This window comes from Cotesia glomerata, linkage group LG3 (genome assembly GCF_020080835.1).
Source record: "Cotesia glomerata isolate CgM1 linkage group LG3, MPM_Cglom_v2.3, whole genome shotgun sequence".
Classification (NCBI taxonomy): Eukaryota; Metazoa; Arthropoda; class Insecta; order Hymenoptera; family Braconidae; genus Cotesia; species Cotesia glomerata.
Genome location: NC_058160.1, coordinates 3,301,254 through 3,321,498, shown reverse-complemented (window position 1 = coordinate 3,321,498; position 20,245 = coordinate 3,301,254). Strand labels below are relative to the sequence as shown.

The 20,245-nt window shown below is 26.5% G+C and overlaps 2 protein-coding genes across 3 annotated transcripts in view; one reads left to right on the top strand and one right to left on the bottom strand.

Annotated features, from left to right (window-relative positions):
• Positions 1 to 237: 237 nt before the first annotated feature.
• LOC123260823 (DNA-directed RNA polymerases I, II, and III subunit RPABC4) lies at positions 238 to 1,901 on the bottom strand. Its single transcript, XM_044722180.1, has 3 exons — positions 1,666 to 1,901; positions 873 to 965; positions 238 to 364 (listed from the first exon to the last, which is right to left on the bottom strand). Exons 1-3 carry the CDS (start codon positions 1,733 to 1,735, stop codon positions 342 to 344), a joined length of 186 nt encoding a protein of 61 aa, XP_044578115.1. The 5' UTR covers positions 1,736 to 1,901; the 3' UTR covers positions 238 to 341.
• A 119-nt stretch (positions 1,902 to 2,020) lies between these two features.
• Positions 2,021 to 20,245, top strand: part of LOC123260773 (F-box only protein 43-like) — a 34,158-nt gene continuing 15,933 nt past the window's right edge. Inside the window, exons 1-2 of one of the 2 annotated variants that reach the window (XM_044722102.1) lie at positions 2,022 to 2,744; positions 2,847 to 3,883. In XM_044722102.1, the coding sequence (XP_044578037.1) occupies positions 2,675 to 2,744; positions 2,847 to 3,883 (1,107 nt within the window). In that variant the 5' untranslated portion in view covers positions 2,022 to 2,674. Of the gene's footprint in view, positions 3,884 to 20,245 lie in introns of both variants that reach the window. The other variant, XM_044722101.1, reaches the window with a different exon arrangement.

Sequence of the window (20,245 nt, the reverse complement as noted above, 5' to 3'; positions counted from 1 at the left end):
ACATATTATTTTTAAAATTCAATGTATCTACCTTGTCTTCCTCTGATTCCTCTTTTAAATTTCAATTATTGGCTTTTGCCAAATTATATCAGACGTGGGACCGTAGTCGAAATTTTTTATTATCACTTGAAATATTAATTGATAAATTTGTTGTAGCTGCTGGTTTCGATTTTATCTCTTATTTTAAATCACAAAAATAATTGTAATTTATTTATTGTAAATAAAAAAATTGCTTGATTATATTCAGCTTATTTATTGAAATATCTTATAACATATTTATTGTAATAACTTATAATTGTAGCCGTAGAAATATTATACAAGGATATTGAAGGCTCCAAAACTCAGCGGGCGTCGAATACAACAACTAAATTATTATTTTAAGGAAAAATTTTCATTTTTAATAATAATTACACTGAAATTAATAGACATTTAACGATTAAAACATTTCTTAAAACAATTCAGTTATTAAAAAAAATTTAAACATGAAACTAAAAACAACGATGGAAATTAAGTTAGCCGACATCTAAAAATAAAAAAAATTTTTTTTCATTGAAAAAATTGTAACAAAAAAAAATAAAAAAAAATTTAATTCGTAAAAAAACTATAAGTGCAATTTTTAAAAAATATTTTTTAGTTCTAATTTAATAATTAATAAAAAAAAAAAAATTAAAAAAGTTGGCTAACTTTAATGCCATTAACTTTAGTATTATAAAACAACGTGCAATTTTTTAAAGTATAATTACACTACTCACTTACTTTTTAAATAAAATCATAAAGCTGTCAAGTCTTTATTAATTTCAGTGTAATTTTAAATTATTTATAAAAATCCAAATAACCCCATCAGGATAATTTTTATATTATTAAAAGGATACGACGCTTGGTACGTTTTTTGTACATGATCCTGTAACCGCATTCTCTGCACCTGATTGAATCTTTTTGGCGGAGTTCATTATCATGATGACATTCTAAAAATAAAACCAATAATTTAAAATTAATTTAATTACAAAAAAAAAATTTCGTAACTATCAAATTAAATAAAACAAACAATTTAACAAAACATATAGGCTATGTATGAAAATTAAATTAGCCGGCATCGAAAAGTGTTAAGAATTTTTTTATTGAAAAAAAATTATTAAACAAAATTTGAATGATACTAAAGTTAGCCGACGTTCAAAAATTTTTCTATTGTTTTCAACAATTAAATTTCAAGTAAAAAAATACTTTAAAATAATTGCACGTATAATTTTTCAAATTTTCTACATGTGAAATTTTTTCTTTTAATTTTATTGTAATAATTTTTTCAATAAAAATTTTTAGATATCGGCTAATTTAATTTTCATAAAAATTATAAGTAAAAAAATTAAACTTAGAATTATTCGAATTTTCTACATCAAATTTTATTAGCCATTTGAAAATTTTTATTGAAAAAATTGTTACAATAAAATTAAAAGAAAAAATTTCATATGTAGAAAATTTTAAAAATACGTGTAATTTTTTTAAAGTATTTTTTTACTTGCAATTTAATTGTTGAAAAAAATAGAAAAATTTTTAAACGTCGGCTAACTTTAGTATCATATAATTTTTATTGATTAAAAAAAAATTAAAAACTGTTTAATGTCTGTTAATTTTAATATCATAGGTTATGTTTATAAAACCGAAACTCACCTCCGCAAACATAAACCATAACTTGCTTAGCAGGAGGAGCTGTGGAATCAGTTTTGCTTGACGCTTCCATTTCAAATTCCAATTATTAATTCCCCAACAATTAAAACTCAATTAAAAAATTATAAAAACAAAATTCACAACAATTCTCAGTGTTAGACACGTTGTGCAAACGTTTGTCTATAAAATTATAAAATACAAACTAAAAATTCTACTTTATCAACTCTCTTAGTCCACTAGTCCACCCAGCAGCGCCACCTACACAAAGATCCCATAATTATTTTGGGTGCGCTGAAAAACTGCGCAGTAAAAAAGTATCTGCGCAATTAGCTTGTAGTGTCGCCTTAGCAACTGCGGCTGGCGGTTCTCTCCTTCTTCTCCCATTGGCTCTCCCAATTCTCAGCATCCCCCACCGCATGTAAACACTTTCAAACTCACCGTTGTCTCTCTCTCTCTCTCTCCGAACCTCAAACTAACAAAGGAGAGGGAGCAAAGCGTGGTTGCGACGCGGGTCTTATTTTTCCAAGTTCTCTGTTCTCTGCATTCGGTACTTACCCCTCGCGCGTGTTAGTTGTGTTTAGTTATTAGTTTGTGTTTAGTGACGTTTGTCATGTCGCATTTTGTGTTACCTCTCGTCCAAAATTAGTCTTTTAATTTAATTTTATAAAATTAAATTTTTTATTGCAATTTTTAAAATAAAAATTCATCATGGCTGTCATTTATTTAACAATCTATTTAAATAATTTATGATATTAGTTGTGTGAAGTTAGTTTTATGTTAAAAAGTGTCAAACGAAGGTCGGATCTACGGTAACAATAGCAAGGGTGCCATGTTGTTTTTTTTATCAGCATCTGGGGGTACGGGTCCTGAAATTTTTTTCTATTCACTAAAATAAAATAAAATAAATAAAGCAAGATTTCAGTGAAGAAAAAAATATTAATAAAAATAATTGGGAAAGTGTAATATAATATTTTTTTGTTTTGTAAATAAAAATAAATATTTATTTATAAAAATGAATGGAAATACTGTCGAGGATATTGAAATGGCTGAAATGGATGTTAAAATAAGTGAAACAACGCACGGTACAATTGATTATTCAAGTTATCTTAATAACAATAAAAATAATCATTTAAATGTCACTCCTAATAATTTTAATAATAATTATAATAATAATAATTGGTCAGGTTCGTTTGACAGTGCAGACAGTGGATATCTGTCATGTACGTCGTCGACTGCAAGGAAGTCTATCAGCAGGTCGAGGGAAGTTAAGAAGTACTGGCTGAGAAGCGAGCACCGAAAATCATTGAAATTTAACAGCCTGATGAATGGCTCCGAGGATTCTGGCTTCGAGGAGCCGAGTCTCGACGGAAATGGGAGCATTTCTATGGACAGGAATCAATTTCGCGCTGATTTAAAGAGCCACAGGTTGAGAAATCGCAACAGGATTCAATTGGGAGCAGTTACTCCTGCAACAGCGGTGTCCAAGACTCAAATTACGCCGCTGTCGCCATGCACTGCGACTACTTCGACTTATATGGCTTGCGAGCCGGTCCAGGAAGACGTCGAAAAAATCCGGGCTGTGCCTCAAAGCACACCCTACATTTGCAGCGAGGGTAAATTAATTGAACCATTCATCCCCCGAACTCCGGTGAAGCTTACCTTCTCGCCGAAGACCAGCAAGCCTCCGGCGATAACGTCGGTGGAGAATAAAAAATTCAGCAAGTTGAAGATCAGCAATCTCAGCAAAATTACCAAGCCGGTGGAACCCAGAAGGCTGAATTTTAGCAAGCGCACTTGCACTAATTGTAAAGTTGGTGGCCGGCCGGATTACACCGGAAGAGAAACTGTGGACATTTTGAGCCTCTTGGGGGACAAAAGCAACCACTGGCGCGCTATCGGGAAAATCCTTTCGTATTTAAGCCCCCAAGATTTGTGCGCGATAAGCATGGTGTCTCAGGTATGGCGGAAAATTTGTTTTAGTGACACTGCTGCTAACTTGAGACGGCTCAACCAAGTTTACGTCAGGCAGAACACTAAGGAAAATTTGGTGGTTATTAAAAATAAAAGTGACATTACGTCCAGTCCTAAATCTACGAGCAGGTTAGTCAAGAGGAATTATCTTACGGATGTACAGAATGTTCAAGCTACTCCTGGGCGCAGAGCTCCACCACAGAGTCCACCTGTATCGCCTAGCAAAGTTAAATTTCATTCTTTTGTTAAGGTATTTATTTTTTTTTTTTATCATTTAAAATTATTATTATTATTAATGAAAATTGAGTTACCTGATATTCAAAAATTTTTAGAAATTTTTTTTATTGAAAAAATAATTTTAAAAAAATTCATTTGTAAAAAATTTTAAAAACTATAAGTGCAATTTTTTAAAAATATTTTTTTCTTCTAATTTAATTATTAAAAATAAATCCAAAAATTAAAAACGTCCGCTAACTTTAGTAATATTGATTATTAATGAAAATGAAGTTAGCCGACATTTCAAGATTTTTAGAAATTTTTTATTGAAAAAATTTTAATTAAAAAATTAAAAAAAAAAATTCACATGTAAAAAACTTGAAAAGCTATAAGTGCAATTTTTTAATAATATCTTTTTAGTTGCAATTTAATTAATAAAAAAAATCAAAAATTTTTAGGCGTCTGCTAACTTCAGTGTCATGATTATTATTAAACTGAATTTTTTTTTTTTTTAACAAATAAATTATGATAAACTAGCTGTTACTCGCCCGCTCCGCTGGGCGCTTTATAGAATTGCATTTTTAGATCTAGACTTGAAATTTAATTAGAGTATTGTTTTTACTTGCACAGATTCCCAATTCTATCAAATTGGCATGCACCTTTTCTCCATGTAATTATTCTAGCTAATATTCATTGTAACTTTCCATGTGCAATCATTATAACATTCTCGTGTCTTTCTTACAAAAATGAATAATAATTGATATGAAAAAAAAAATTTGTAATGAGCATTGAAAGTTTCAGTTAAAGAAATTGCAGGTCTCATAAGTGAGAAATCTGCCTAGTATATAAACATAACCAATAGAATTAAAAAATTTATTTTAAACAAATGACAATCGAATAGAATAAATTTAGTTATAATAAAAATTCATTATTTCCAAGGCAAAGAAATATAAGTTCCGGATAAGTAAAGTAATCACCACCATATCATATACTAAAATCTTCTGTGAAACACGCTGCATCTTATGGTATAAGTATTATTCCAATCAGTTCAGTAGTTTTCGCAGTACAACCGGACAAAAATACCGGCTCTCCATTTATTAGTATAGATTACACTGATAGAAGAATTTATTTGTATCAAAAAATATTTGTTAATAGTTAACAAATAATTTATTAGAGACCACTTTTTAGCATTAAACAAATATTTGTTAGTATTTAAAATAATTTGTTTGTATTTAATAAATCTGATATTCATTTATTAAATATTAATAAATCTTTTTAAATGCTAAGAAATATTTATTAAAGACTAAAAAGTGGTCTTTAATAAATGATTTGTTAAATATTAACAAATATTTTTAACTATAAACAAATCCTTCTATCAGTGTATGATTATTAATGAAAATTAAGTTAGCCGATATTCAAAAATTGTTAGAATTTTTTTTTATTGAAAAAATAATTAAAAAAAAATTAATTTGTATAAAATTTAAAAAACTATACGTGCAATTTTTTAAAAATATTTTTTGGTTCTAATTTAATTATTAAAAAAAAAAAAATCAAAAAATTAAAAACATCGGCTAACTTTAGTAATATTGATTATTAATGAAAATGAAGTTAGATATTTCAAAATTTTTAGAAATTTTTTATTGAAAAAATTTCAATTAAAAAATAAAAAAAAAAAATTTCACATGTAAAAAACTTAAAAAGCTATAAGTGCAATTTTTTAAAAATGTCTTTTTAGTTATAATTTAATTAATAAAAAAAATCAAAAATTTTTAAGAGTCTGCTAACTTCAGTGTCATCATCATTATTAAACTGAATATTTTTTTTTTTCAACAAATAAATTATGATAAACTATTTTCTTAACACTTAATTATTTGTTAAAAAAAATTCTAATAATAATCAGTAGTTAATTTTATAGTAGTAAATTATTAGAATTAAAATTAATGAAGAAAAAAAGACATTAAAGCAGTCACTTGATAATTTAAAAATTTTTCTTAACTAACTAGTTAGAAAGAATTATTTCTAAAAAAATTGCATTTTTTATTTTTTTAAATTTCTACATGTCAATTTTTTTTGCCATAATTTATTTGTAAAAAAAATTATCAAATGCTAAATTAATTTTCATGAAGAAATATTATTTTAAAAAACTACAAGTATGAATTTTTCATCTCTTAAAGATATTATGATAGGAAGCTGAAATGATAATTTAAAAAATAATCTCGCAAGAGTTAATCAATGTTGATTAAGTTCAAGGAACTAACGTGCTGCTGACCAAGTGTGTGATACATAATATATGACAATAATAATAAAATAATTCTCAATGTATTACCTTACCCTTAGCCATAGATCATATTCACTCCTCCGCTGCGTTTCGTTCTCGTCTTCTTTCATCGTGTGATATACAAAGTAGAATGAGATTATTATTATCGTCGTCAGCTCGTATGTCCTTAGGCTACAATCTCATCGGTTTGTAGTAAGGACTTTATAATAATGATAATAATAATAATAATAATAATAATAATAGAGAGAAAGACTAGGTAGGAGCGTTGATTTAATTATAATTGCTTTAAAAAGTTTACGTATCACTTTATTGCAAACAAATTTTTCATTTATTTCTACGCATTAATAATATAATAATACCAATGTATAATAAATGAGCAAATTGGCTGAGTATGTAATTATACCGGAGTATAATGGGAGACACAGATAATTTCGTCATTATGGATTATACATTATATATTAATAGAGTTTGCGCTTTAAAAAAACCCGCAGTTTTTGACATTGATCCGCCGATCTATAAATCATGTCAATGCTTTTTTGCTTTGGTTGTGTTATAGAAAAATAGATTATGGATTTTATTTTAATTCTAGGCGTTTTAATCAGCTGATAAAATTCGGGAAGTAAATTCATCCGGTTGCAAAACTTTGAGTTTTAGTTTTGTTTCTAAAAATCTATTAATTTTATAATTTTGACTGTTTGAGGAGATTCAGATATCAGTATGTATTTGTTTTTTAACTATTTTTATCTAGTACAAGTTAAAACCGACCACCTACAATGTGATTTGTATCTAAACATGCAGAACACAAACTTGTAGGTCGACTGTTTAGTTTAATGCGACATCATTAGTAAGATTAAATAAGACTGATTAACTGGAATATTCGATACTTTTTCTTTTATTAAAGATCGGAAAGAAGGGTTCGTTAATGGTTTTACCAAAAACTAATTTTTAAATATTTTTTTTACTACAAATATTTTGTTAAAATTTTTTTTATACAAAATTTTCGATTATTACCAAAATAATTTTTATATTAGAAGTGATTTTTTAATAGAAAATATTTTTTTATAAAAACTACTGAATTAATTTGTAATTGATAAAGTTTTTTTATAAAAAATTTTTCATTACTATTAAAGTAATTTTTTATTGAAAGAAATTTGTGCAAAAATTTCTCAATTAGCGATTGTTTAATGCGACATTATTAGTAACATTAAATAATACTAATTAACTGGAATATTCGATACTTTTTCTTTTATTGAAGATCGGAAAGAAGGGTTCGTTAATGGTTTTACCAAAAACTAATTTTTAAATATTTTTTTTACTACAAATATTTTGTTAAAATTTTTTTTATACAAAATTTTCGATTATTACTAAAATAATTTTTTTATTAGAAGTAATTTTTTAATAAAAAATATTTTTTTATAAAAACTACTGAAATAATTTGTAATTGATAAATTTTTTTTATAAAAAATTTTCAATCACTAAAGCTATTTTTTTTATTGAAAAAGTTTTTTTATAAAAAATTTTTCATTACTATTAAAGTAATTTTTTATTGAAAGAAATTTGTGCAAAAATTTCTCAATTAGCGTTTGTTTAATGCGACATTATTAGTAATATTAAATAATACTAATTAACGGGAATATTCGATACTTTTTCTTTTATTGAAGATCGGAAAGAAGGGTTCGTTAATGGTTTTACCAAAAACTAATTTTTAAATATTTTTTTTACTACAAATATTTTGTTAAAATTTTTTTTATACAAAATTTTCGATTATTACCAAAATAATTTTTATATTAGAAGTGATTTTTTAATAGAAAATATTTTTTTATAAAAACTACTGAATTAATTTGTAATTGATAAATTTTTTTTATAAAAAATTTTTCATTACTATTAAAGTAATTTTTTATTGAAAAATTTTTTTATAAAAAAATTCTCAATTACCGCTGAAGTAATTTTCCATTAAAAATTATTTTACATCAGCTAATAAAAAAAAAATTTAATGGCTAATGACAAACTAACACATGAAGAACACCCTCGAACTCTATGGAGTAAAATCCAGCGACAAACCGTCAAATGATAAGTGACTATATAATACAATAATAAATTAAAAAAACAAGAAATCAAGGGTCCAAATAGGAAACGGAAAGACTAAAAGACAAATAATAAGGCAGGTGAATTCCGTTGGCTACGATTATTTCCTTTTCTTACGACGATATCTTCTTCAGCAGCAAGCTAATGTCGCTTTACCTTAGACCCTCTTCCGGTGTAGACCATCATGACCAGACTTATTTAACCAACAAACAAAATAACCATAACATAAGCAACGATGATATGGAAAGAGTGTAAGAGAAAATGGTCTGGCAAGGGGACAAGAAGCCAACGGAATGTTTATTCGCAAGGAGATCGAGCAGGTGCAGATTTTAACCGTCGTTTTCTTCCCGCAGTAATTCACTTCGAAATTACAATCAAGTATTGTATGCTTATACTCGTTATTATTCTGTTTACCAATTCAAATTATCCAATCATTTCTAATTGCTTTATATTAATTATTCCAGATGAGAAGTAATGTAATTTTGAAAATAGTACTGCACTAGGAAGAATATATTTTAAGGAAAATATATTTAGTTGAGCTCTGGATGACTGATGACTATTTCCTTTCCAACTATCATCGATCTACTGAGCGACCACCTGGCCATCAGGTGTCGTCGTTACTTTGTGTCTTCCGAACCGTAACCTTTTATGATCATGATGATGATAATTATATCACCAACTGTCTAGTTTATTTTTTTGTTCACCGGCTAAGTTACGTTCCGTTAAAAATTTTTCCGGTTAATTGATTTTGTAAATCACGAGTAACGCGTTATAATTTTAATCTAAATAAACTGGTCAAATGTTTTTTCACTGGTTTTTAGACTTTATTTTATCGACATTGTTGGATTTTTAGGTAGATTTCGTTATAGATTCTTGTTTCAGGGGTGCAAAAACCTGGAAGATAAAAAATAATTAGAAAAAAAAAGTTTACTTCAAGAAATAAATTCAATGGCTCGAGACAATTATTATTATAATCTACATTCAAGAAAATTGTCCTCTTGAAAAATGTTAATACTGAAATTGAAAGACATTTAATGATTTTTAGAATGAATTTGAGAAACAAATTACTATAAAATAAAATTCTACACGAGAGAATTCAAAAAACTTATTAATGAAATTAGATAAAAATATTTTCTCAGTATTAAGTAATTCAATCTTAAGATAAATCTTCATGAATATTTTATAGAGCCAAGAAAATTTTTAGGTAGATTTCGTTAGAAATCGGCTTGTTGCAAAGGTAGTCATGTTGGAGTTTACATAAAATTTTTCTGTTGTTTTAATTTTTTGAGTTATGCAGAAAAATAACACCAGCTCAAAAGTTTATATATGTATGTGTGATAGAACTGGCTTTGTGAGCACGATTACAGCCGCAATTATTGACGGATCTTGATGAAACTTGACGAATTTTTAGTATCAACGAAAACCTCGGTCAAGTTAAAAAAACGGGCAAATCGGTCCATTACTTCCAAAGTTGTGGGTGGTTCAAGAAATTTTTTCATTTTTATGAAAATAAAAATTTTGCAAGATTTTTCCAAATAACTCTAAAACTATAATTGATAACTAAATTCTGTCAATTGTATCTTAAAGTCCATATAATTATCTTCAATTTACGTAGTATTATTTTTTTCTCATAAAAAATTTTATATTTTTTCCACTGCCTTTAAAGTCACCGAAAATATTAAAAATAATAACTTTTATGGCATTATTTTAAAATAGCTCCTGCTTAACTTATTGTATCGCGATTTCATAAATTGCATGTTATAGCTCATGAAATAAGCTACAATTTTCACTATTAAATGTATAATTTCTTTAAAGTTTGTATATTTTAAGAGCGCTCTAAAGTTAGTGACAAAATTTTCAGCTTTTATGTGCGAAAATTGATAAATCTACCTTTCCATATCAGGTGTAACCAATAGTGCTTATTTAGTACTTCAATTTAAATAAGCAAGATGATTTGTTCTTATAAATTTTCTTGTTAATATATCTTTTGTGTCTAATTCAAATTTTTTATAAATTTCGAGTAAAAAACATTTTTTTAGAGAAAATTAAAAAAAAACTAAGAAATATCAGTTACTGTTTTGAAATGGAGTAGCCTTATTATAATTTATTTATTATTTATGACTTATTGTATAAATAATTGTAGGTAAATTATATATTTTAAGAGCGCTCTAAAGTTAATCACAAAATATTCAGCTCTTATGTGCGAAAATTGAGAAATCTACCTTTCCATGTCGGGTGTATCTAAACGGTGATTTTTTGTTTTTAATTAATCAATTCGACTCGCGTTGTTATTAAATTACTCAAGTACAAATTAAGCTGGTGATGGGAGTAAGAAGCTGTATCAGGCACTGTCCTACATATATATCTCTATGCATTTGCGAGTCTCCCGCAGAGAAGTAAGTTCTGAATCGAATCGCGAGGGTCTACGAACACGTGTGGTCTTTGACGCTAAATAACAGCGCTGAATTGATATGACGGAATTTATATTTTTAATTTAATCATCATATGTAGAGAGACACGTCTTTATCTATTAACATTTTCATCCTTATAATAGTTAATAAATTTATAATACATTATGTATAGGGCGATTCCGCGGGAGACGATTTTTGACATAAATTTTTAAATCACAGTATTTGTTACTTTTTTTTATACCAATTTTTTTTAAATTTGAGGAGGGTAAGAGCATTTGTGTTGCACGAATGTCGAAGTCTAATTTGAAAAGCAAATTAGTTTTGATAACTGCAACTAAAAAAAGGCCATTCGGCAGCCGAAATGGAAGTAGATTTCATAATGAATAATAAAAATACTACTAGGGTTGCATACGAAAAAAAAAAAAAAAATAAATTTCTGTCTGATTAAACAACAATGACGTCAAAACGAATGCAAAAGTAAAATTTCATTAAATCTGTCTGAGAAAGTAGGTGATTTTTGGCCTAGACTGATAATGAGGTGCACAAATTAAAGCTTATTTAATAAGCTTTCAGATACCATTTATAGAATTTTGATAAGATATAGCGTTCAATTGTAATTGCACGAAAATACGGTAAAAGTGAAAATTTTTGCGATTTTTGAAAATTGTTGAATTGCTATTATTCCTAAACTATTTAATTTGGAGAAATAAATAAGTAGACAAATTGAAGCTTATTAAATAAGCTTTCAAATGCAATTTACAGAAATCCGATAGGATGTCGCGTTCCATTGTTATTGCACGGAAATAAGGTATAAGTGAAAATTTTTTTCGATTTTTGAAAATTTTTGAATTGCTCTCATTTCTAAACTAATCGACAGATTTGGCTCATCTTAGAACTTAACCTCGGAAATCGTCCTAAGAATAAGTATGTTACGTTTTATTGAGATCCGTATAGAATTACGAGAGTTAGAGAAGAGACAATGCCGATTATATCGTATATATAAATACATACATATATAAACTTTTGAACCATATGCATTTTTTGAATCCGCTTGACGAGCTGAGTCGAAATATAGCAAAATTTTTCAAAAGTTCCGTCATGAGGACCAATGCAATAGTTAGATTTCTATGAAATCTACTAAAAAACGTAGAAAAGTTGCAAAAAGAGTTACGCGTTTCTGATGTTTACAGCGATTCTGAAGATGAACCTTAAGTCTGATAAATCGCCGACCATTCCAAACAAATAATTTATTTTAGTTACATAGAAAAGTGCTAATTAGTGATACAGCATCTATGATCTCATATCTTTAATTTAAAGTTACATGGAAATGTTTATATTTACTACAGTGAGATGTGTGTTGCACCCGCGATAGTTTTACGTTGCACCCGCGACTGGATAAAAAGTGAATAATTTATAATATTTATTTCTTTTAATAATTTTATTTAAATTAATAATTAGTTTGTTTTGTATTCTTTTAAAGAATGTAAAAATAATTTAATAAATATTCCATAATTAACAGACTTTTTTCATTCTAGCTTCATGACCTTTAATGGTGGGCCGATTTCGTTGCACCCGCGATAGCACTTTGAACCTCTCCTGTGTCTATTTAGACATTTTATTAAATGTTTTTTATATTAATTTTTGTAAAACAGATTACAATGTAATCCTGCGACCAGTCATTTCTTTAAAAAGAGTTTTTATTTTCTTAGTAAGAAGCCTTGAGTGAGTCTAAATGTTGCACTCGCGAGTACGGAATCGCCCTATAGTCACAAGTCATAATTTATGATATATTATTTTTGTTTGAGCTTATAATGTTTGACTAGAACTAGAAAATTGCTTCATTTAAGTATGAATCATTCGAACATATTTATTTATTTATTTATTTATTCAAAGTAGTCTCAGTAGTTTACATTAAAAAAAAAAAAAAAAAAAGTGAGATATTTTATGCATCGAGACTTACAATGGGAAGCAATGTTATTAATTATAACTTTTTATATTTCTACTGTAATTAGCCATTAAATTTTATTATTTGTTAAGCAATTTTAACTATCAGTTTATAAAAAAATTCTATTGATTAAATTTTTATTTTTAATACCAAATTATTTCTGAGAATTATTTAATACTCGTATTTATTTTATATAATTAAAATTTTAAATTTATATTTAAAGTCTAGTAAATAATTAAATTTTATTTTTAAATATAAAATAATTTAATTGATTAAATTTAATAAATATTTTTTACTAATTATTCATTTTTAATCTTTAAATTATTTTGTAAAAATTTTTAAAATAAATAGTAATTGGGAATTTTTTATCTAAAAATATTCTCGGTAATAATTAAGATAAAAATAATTTATCTGAGTCATTGAGTGGCTTAAATAAAATTGTAGATAAATTGTAATGAATGGATTCATACATAAAAAATCAGTTTATTGCACTTTCACCGGTTAAATTTGTAAACAAATACTCCAGTATTTTATTTTTCAAGAATATAAATTGAGAAGCAAAAAAAAAATGTCATTTGATTTTGTTTTGAGTTAAAAAGAATTTATTTTAATTATTACACAAAAGCATAATTTTTAAAGACAGCTGTAGGAATAAATTACTGGAAATAATCTTAAAAATTCAGTGATTTAAAAGTAAACTAATTAAATAAATTTTTTACTAAGAAATATTATTCAGTAAAAAATTTTTACAATTATAATTTTGTATCGTAGAGTAATTTCAAACGAGAGTCGGTAGTAAAAAAAGAAAACTATAAAACAACAATAGAATAGTTTAGTCTAGTCCGAAGGATTTTGAAAGTGTAGAAATGTTGGAGGCCATATGTCCTGTTTTAAGCGGAGGGTGAATACGCTCATCCTACAAAAGAAAGACCGAGCTGGCCAGAGTGTAGTGGGTACAAGGGGAACCAGGGAAAAAAGATATGGCGACAGGAATTCATGCAGCTGCCCTTATATTATTTTATATACCATATTCTACGTATAGTACTGCCATCCACAGTGGGTATCGGTATGGGCTTTGTTGGGCTTGCTTTTCAAAAGGCTCCAGGTTCCCACTACCAGATAGTAGTACACCGTAATCCTATATCTCCTGTACAATGTATAATATATGTGTATGTACATGCTATAAGTGTGAGTATGTAAGGACCAGAACCAGGACGAGAAAATGTATGAGCAAAGTAGAAGTTTGATAATGTTAAATGTGAAATAAAAATCAGGTTCATACTTTTTTAAAAAATTTTATCTTCATGTAAAAATATTATACCAGCGCCTAAAAAGGATATTTGCTGATAAAATGGAAAATATAAAATTTAATTAATTATTTTTTATGTTAATCATTATTTAAGTTTATTTTCTTTCAAATTTAAATAAAATATGGTTAATTTTTCTTTTGAATATTTTTAAAAAATTTTTATGAGTTACAAAATAATTTAATATTAATAATTACAGAATATTTATTATTTAAAGTGATCTGATGATTTGATTTACAAAACAAATTTTAATTCATATTTTTAAAATTGCAAAAAATTATTTGATAATTTATCTTTCAAAAATTACTCAAATTCTGTTGATTTTTGATTACAATAATTAAAATTTCATTTAATTTAATTTGCTTTGATTTAATAATAAAGTTTATCATTTTTTCAATTTTTAATTTCTAAGTTGTAAAGGCTTTTATTAAAATTTATAATTTGCTTTTTTATAAAAATAAAAAAAAATTATTTATCACGTTTTGATTGAATAAGTTTATAATTATTTTCAATTTATTCATTTATTGATAAAATTTTTATAAATATATCCATAATGAATTTATTTATTAAAAATCAATAATCACAGTATTTTATCATTAACATAATTATTAATCTCAAATATAAAATATATTAAATATAGTTCAATTAAACAGCTAATACTCATATTACTCTACTAAAAATTTTTAATTTTGTTTAATCTTATTTTTAGCAAAAATGACCATTTTTTTGTTAATATTTTCCATAAAATATTTATAAATAATAACACAAATTTATTAAAGCAAAGGACTAAATTTTTTTTAAAACAAAAAAATTTACTTCCTCCAAGATAAAAATTTTCTAGAGCAAAAAATTTAATCTTATTAAGATCGAAAAATTTTCTTAAGAAAATAATTCAGAAGAAAAATTATTTCTTGGCTCAAATAAATTTTTTTTTCTTCTTTTTATTACAAATTATTTTTTAACTAGGCCTAAATATTACCCGCGAGTACTTAAAAAAGTAAAAAAAAAAATCAAACTGATAACAGCTTGCCGTTTTATTTACATATATTGTATCATACCATTTTTGGTCTAGTTTTTTTCATCAGAATCTTAAATAAAACTGAACATAGATAGTCATTCCGTGTGATGGAATTTATCATTTGGCTGAATGTCATGGCTGTGATAAAAAATTTTAATCTATATATCATCAACATAATGTACGTACATATAATGATAATAATAATAAAAAGAATCGAGCCCTTTTACTTATAGCTGGATTGGATTATCCACGGGTGTTTGTTCATCTTGCGTTTGTGTGCATAAGGCACCTCCAGGTGCACATTTACATTTACTGGGCTCTTTGTACATAACTATAAACTGTTATGTGTAATGTGTATTACCTAGAATATCCACGATAAATTATATTTGATTGTAAATTATTTACTGTTAGTAATCGATTAACTTTTTACTCAAACAAATGAAAATGGAAATTCCAAAAATAAGAAAATAAAAGATATAATAGGAAATAGTATGAAGAAATCACACCGGACAAAAGTTTTAAATGAATGTACTATTGAGTCAACAATTATTTTTTCGATACAAGGTTTCATTGAATGGTTTCATTGAATAGACTTTTGGTCACTATAAATGTTAACTATGAAATAAAATGTCGAAATTTATGTTTACTTTTAAGGAATATTAACACGGATAATTTCTGTTTCATAGAATTCGAGGCTATTTTAAATCATTAAATTGAGAAATTAAAGTGAAATTTTTTTTTCTCAAAAAAAAAAAAAAAATAGTGATTCAATTTATCATTTGGAAAAATTTATCTAGGACTCGTAAATAATTTTAACTACTTTCTATCAAATTAAGGAAAAAAATTCGGATCAAATGTCAAAAAAATATCTTTAATTTCAGTGAAAAATTTTTAAATTTAAAGTAAGGCTGTTATATTTAAATTCGGGTTCAAAACTGGAAAATTGTGGAGTAGACTGTCATTGTTAACTTCCCGTTAAGAAGGGTTTACATTATTTCTCTCTCTCGCCCTCTATTGGACAAACGAAAGTATCTCTGTCATACTTGTACAACAAATGGAATCTTAAAACGCATTTTATGCATAAATAAATGAAAATTTTCCAAAAAAGCGCTTCGCTCTTCAATAGATAATTTAATTATCTATCGAAGAGCGAAGCGTTTTTTTTTCTAAATTTTATCACATACATGAGAAAAACACGTTTGAAAATCAACTATCATCCGCTCTTAAGGAAATTTTGACTTCTAAGAAAAGGAATTTGTTTGCATTCCGATCTTCGGGTAGTAAATATTTGAAAGCTAATTTAAAATTTGTTTATTTCAGACTGATTGTACTTTTTGGAAACTTATTTTTATTTATTTATTCATTTTTTTTTTTTTTTTTTTTTCAATTTACAATTCAGAAGATCTTAGCTCTTTTATTAATGATATTATACATAAAGATCATCAGATGTTTTGAAAACAATTTAGAACTTAGTCATTCAATTGAAATAATTTGGTTATTATCTGTAATTTAAATTAAATATTATATTAAATTGGCAATTACTTCTAAGCAACTGTTATTATCAATAATAATGGCAATTATTATCACTTATTATTTCATCATAAAAATTAATAATAATTAATTTATCAATCTTTAAAAAAAATATCTAAAAATTTTTTCTAAACATTTGAACAATTTTTTCAATTTATTACTCGTTTTTTAAAATTATTATTATTATTGTTTTATTAGATTTTTTTTTATAATAAATGAAAAATTAAAAAATTTTCAATTTTCTTAGCGGGAAGTTAAAAAGGCAAAAATTTTGTGACTAAAATTGAACAATTACCATCTTAATTCAAAAAAATTTTTTCTTGTTTCAATAATGATTTACAACTTCAAAAAATCTCTCAGGTTCAAAGATTGTTAATTAATAAATACAAAATACATTGATAAAAAATTCACTTAATAAAATAGTAAAAATCTTATAAAGAATTTTATTATTTTGAATTAAAATTTTCTCAAACTAAAAAAAATTCTTAAAAATTTATCTTCTAATGTTATTCACGTTTTTATTCATGGTTCATAATAATTTAATCAGCTTTATTTTAAGGATATTTAATATTTGATGTTTATTTAATTTTCATCCAAAGTTTCGCCACTTTCGCAGCTTCCTCAGGTAATTGTTAATATCTTTATATAAAATTAAATTTTAATTATTATTACTGTCTGTTGTAGTACTTGAGGAAGCTACGGAAGTGGCGAAACATTGTATGAAAATTAAATAAACATCAAATATTAAATATCCTTAAAACAAGAACCGATTGAATCTTCTAAATTCAAAATGAAATTTTTAAAAATATTTTTGATCTACTTAATTTTTCCATCAATATTAAACCGCAACTCTGCCATATATTCACTGATAGAAGGATTTGTTTATAGTTAAAAATATTTGTTAATATTTAACAAATCATTTATTAGAGACCACTTTTTAGTATTAAACAAATATTTCTTAATATTTAAAATGATTTGTTTGTATTTAATAAATCTGATATTCATTTATTAAATATTGTAATTATTTATTTATTTATTTATTTATTTATTTATTTATTTATTGCATAAGAACGCCGATCGACAGTGTAAATTAATTATAACAATCTATTATTTTAAGTGATATTTGAATTTAATATAAATATAAATAATGAGAATGAGGCCAAAAATAAAAGTAAAAATAAAAACAAAATAAAATAGAATAGAATATTAATAAATCTTTTTAAATACTAAGAAATATTTGTTAAGGGCTGAAAAGTGGCCTCTAATAAATGATTTGTTAAATATTAACAAATATTTTTAACTATAAACAAATCCTTCTATCAGTGTTCTTCCAAAAAGTCTGAATCTTCTTCGAGATCTCTGTTGCCATGTGCGGTGGTTCCATTGAACCCCATATGAGTTCCTAAAAAAAATACCCACCAAATAAATTAACCAAAGGACCCAAAATGTCATCCGATAAATTTAATTCTGCAAATAAAAATAAAAATAAAAAATAGCAAACCGACAATGAACAACTCAGTGTCTTTGTCCTAATCCAGAATATGTAATTCTGGTGGTTAGTTTACGAGTAGCTCTTACATTAGAGAAACCGCGTGCTCACACGCCCGCCTTTTCCACCCCCTCACCCGGTCCCCTCTCGGCTGTCTTCCTCTCACATGACTACTCGGGTCGGACGCTGAAGAGAACGGTCTCTCACTGTTGCTATGCAGCGCCCAGCTCGACGAAACTCGCGGATCTCCCTTTTATTTCCCGCGCTGGTTTCTCCACTACACTGGCTGGCATCATTATTATTTGCTGCCCGAAAAAGCGCGCGAGAGCGAACAACAACACGAGCCACTTAAACATTCACCGTGTGTGTATGTGTGTGTTACTCTAACCACGTGGTACCACACATCCGAACGAAAATAATCAAGGGAGAGAACGAGAAGCTATGAAGAGTGATAAGGAAAGAAACTGGGCCTCTGTAGCTTCGTATGTGTAAGAATCGAACAACTTGTTCCCCTGTTCTCCATACGTCATATATGTATATATTTATTTATTTATATGTATATGTGCATCCATATATCCATACCCGCAGCAAGCTTCTCATACGTACCAGTCTAGACCAGGATGACGCAATGTTGTTTACTTTAAACAAGTCTGCATGGCAACAGGTCCGCTGTCCTCCACTTTGCTCAGGATTTTTGGCGCTCTGCCAGTTGACAACCAGCAGATGATCAACAGTTGCCACCCCAGATCCTTCACCCAAGAACCAGAAGAAGAAGATGTTCGCTAAAATTGTCCTGAGGAATTTTTAAATATTTTTTTTTTTGTTAAGATTAGCAGATTTTTCGTTGGAAAAATATTTAATTTAAAGTTTTGGGGAAAAAATTGTAAGAGAACTTTTTGGGAACTTTTGTCCTTTAGCTAAAATTTTATTTTGAAGTTTGATAAAATTTAGTGGGAATTTTGGAGTAAATATCAAAGATAATAAAAAAAAAAGAAGAAATTTTATTAAATATTGAAGGAATTTTTAGATATTTTTTTTTTTGTTAACATCAGCAGATTTTTCGCTGGAAAAATATTGAATTTAAAGTTTTGGGGAAAATTTGGAAGAAATTGTAAGAGAATTTTTTTATGGGGAATTTAATTTTTAATAAAAAAAATCCTTGGTAATTTTGGGAACTTTTGTCCTTTAGCTAAAATTTTGTTTTGGAGTTTGATGAAATTTGGTGAGAATTTTGGAGTAAATATCAAAGATAATAAAAAAAGAAGAAATTTTATTAAATATTGAAGATAAGGAAAGAAAAAAAAGTTGATTCAATTTTTTTTTGAGTTTTATTATATTTTTTATTTTTTAACTCAAATTTTGGAGTAAAAAAAAATTTAAGTTTAGAGTCAAATAAAATGATATTAAAATTAACAGATCTAATCATTTTTAAGATTTTTTCAAACAAATAAATTTTCTTGTATTAAATTTTTAAAACTATAAATGAAAATTTTTGATGAATTATCAAAATAAATGATAAAAATTATTGAGATATTTTCATAAAAATATTAAAAATAAATGTCATATTTTTCCTCAAAATTTAATCTAAAACTCCAAAAATAAAATTTGCATGTAAATTTTTTGCTACAATTTTTCTGTCAAAAAAAAATTATCACAAAAAATATATTAAATTAATATAAAATAATACAAGAGAAGCGATAGTATACCAAAAAATTATTAACACAAAACTCCCGCGTCCCTTCGATTATATTCATCTCCCGCCAACAAATATGTAAAATAATCTTCCTCTTTGCGTACACAAGTTTTTTTTTTTATCATCTCCGCTTCTCTAGTTCTAGCTTCTAGCATCCACTGTATACATATATACAAGCCTAGCCTATTATATCTGCTTCTGCTTTGCTTATTCGTCCTAGTGATGTTTCCAAGCGCGCCTTTTTTATGTTTTTTTTTCGAACGCGTGCCACGTGGCTTGGCTTATTCATTCACTTTCGCCATAGCAACAGGTCAGCTATGGAATTTATTGATCAGATGACGCGGAGATGCTGAGCTCACGCCTACTCATGTAAATACTAACTAATAAAACTCAATATCGACGTACAGAGATAATATTAATTTGAATCAATTCAATTGAACGGTAATTGAATGAAGCTCATTGATTTTGTTTTGCTTTATTTTATTTGTCCGTTTGGGAATTTCGTGATAATAAAATTGAGCACAAGTTGACCTAGTCACTATTATATTTATATTATATATAACATGCGCAGTAGGCGTGAAATGGCTTAGCGCCTACGAACAAATCCTACGATTAGTATTAACTTTTAGCTCATCAACGC

What these genes read in the sequence shown, in the direction of transcription:
- LOC123260823 (XM_044722180.1), bottom strand. Translation starts at nt 1,735, where the DNA reads ATGGAAGCGTCAAGCAAAACTGATTCCACAGCTCCTCCTGCTAAGCAA. An exon ending in TATGGTTTATGTTTGCGGAG is followed by an intron (nt 966 to 1,665) that starts GTGAGTTTCGGT and finishes TTTTATTTTTAG; the next exon opens with AATGTCATCATGATAATGAA. An exon ending in CAAAAAACGTACCAAGCGTC is followed by an intron (nt 365 to 872) that starts GTATCCTTTTAA and finishes ATAATAATTTAG; the next exon opens with TTGTTGTATTCGACGCCCGC.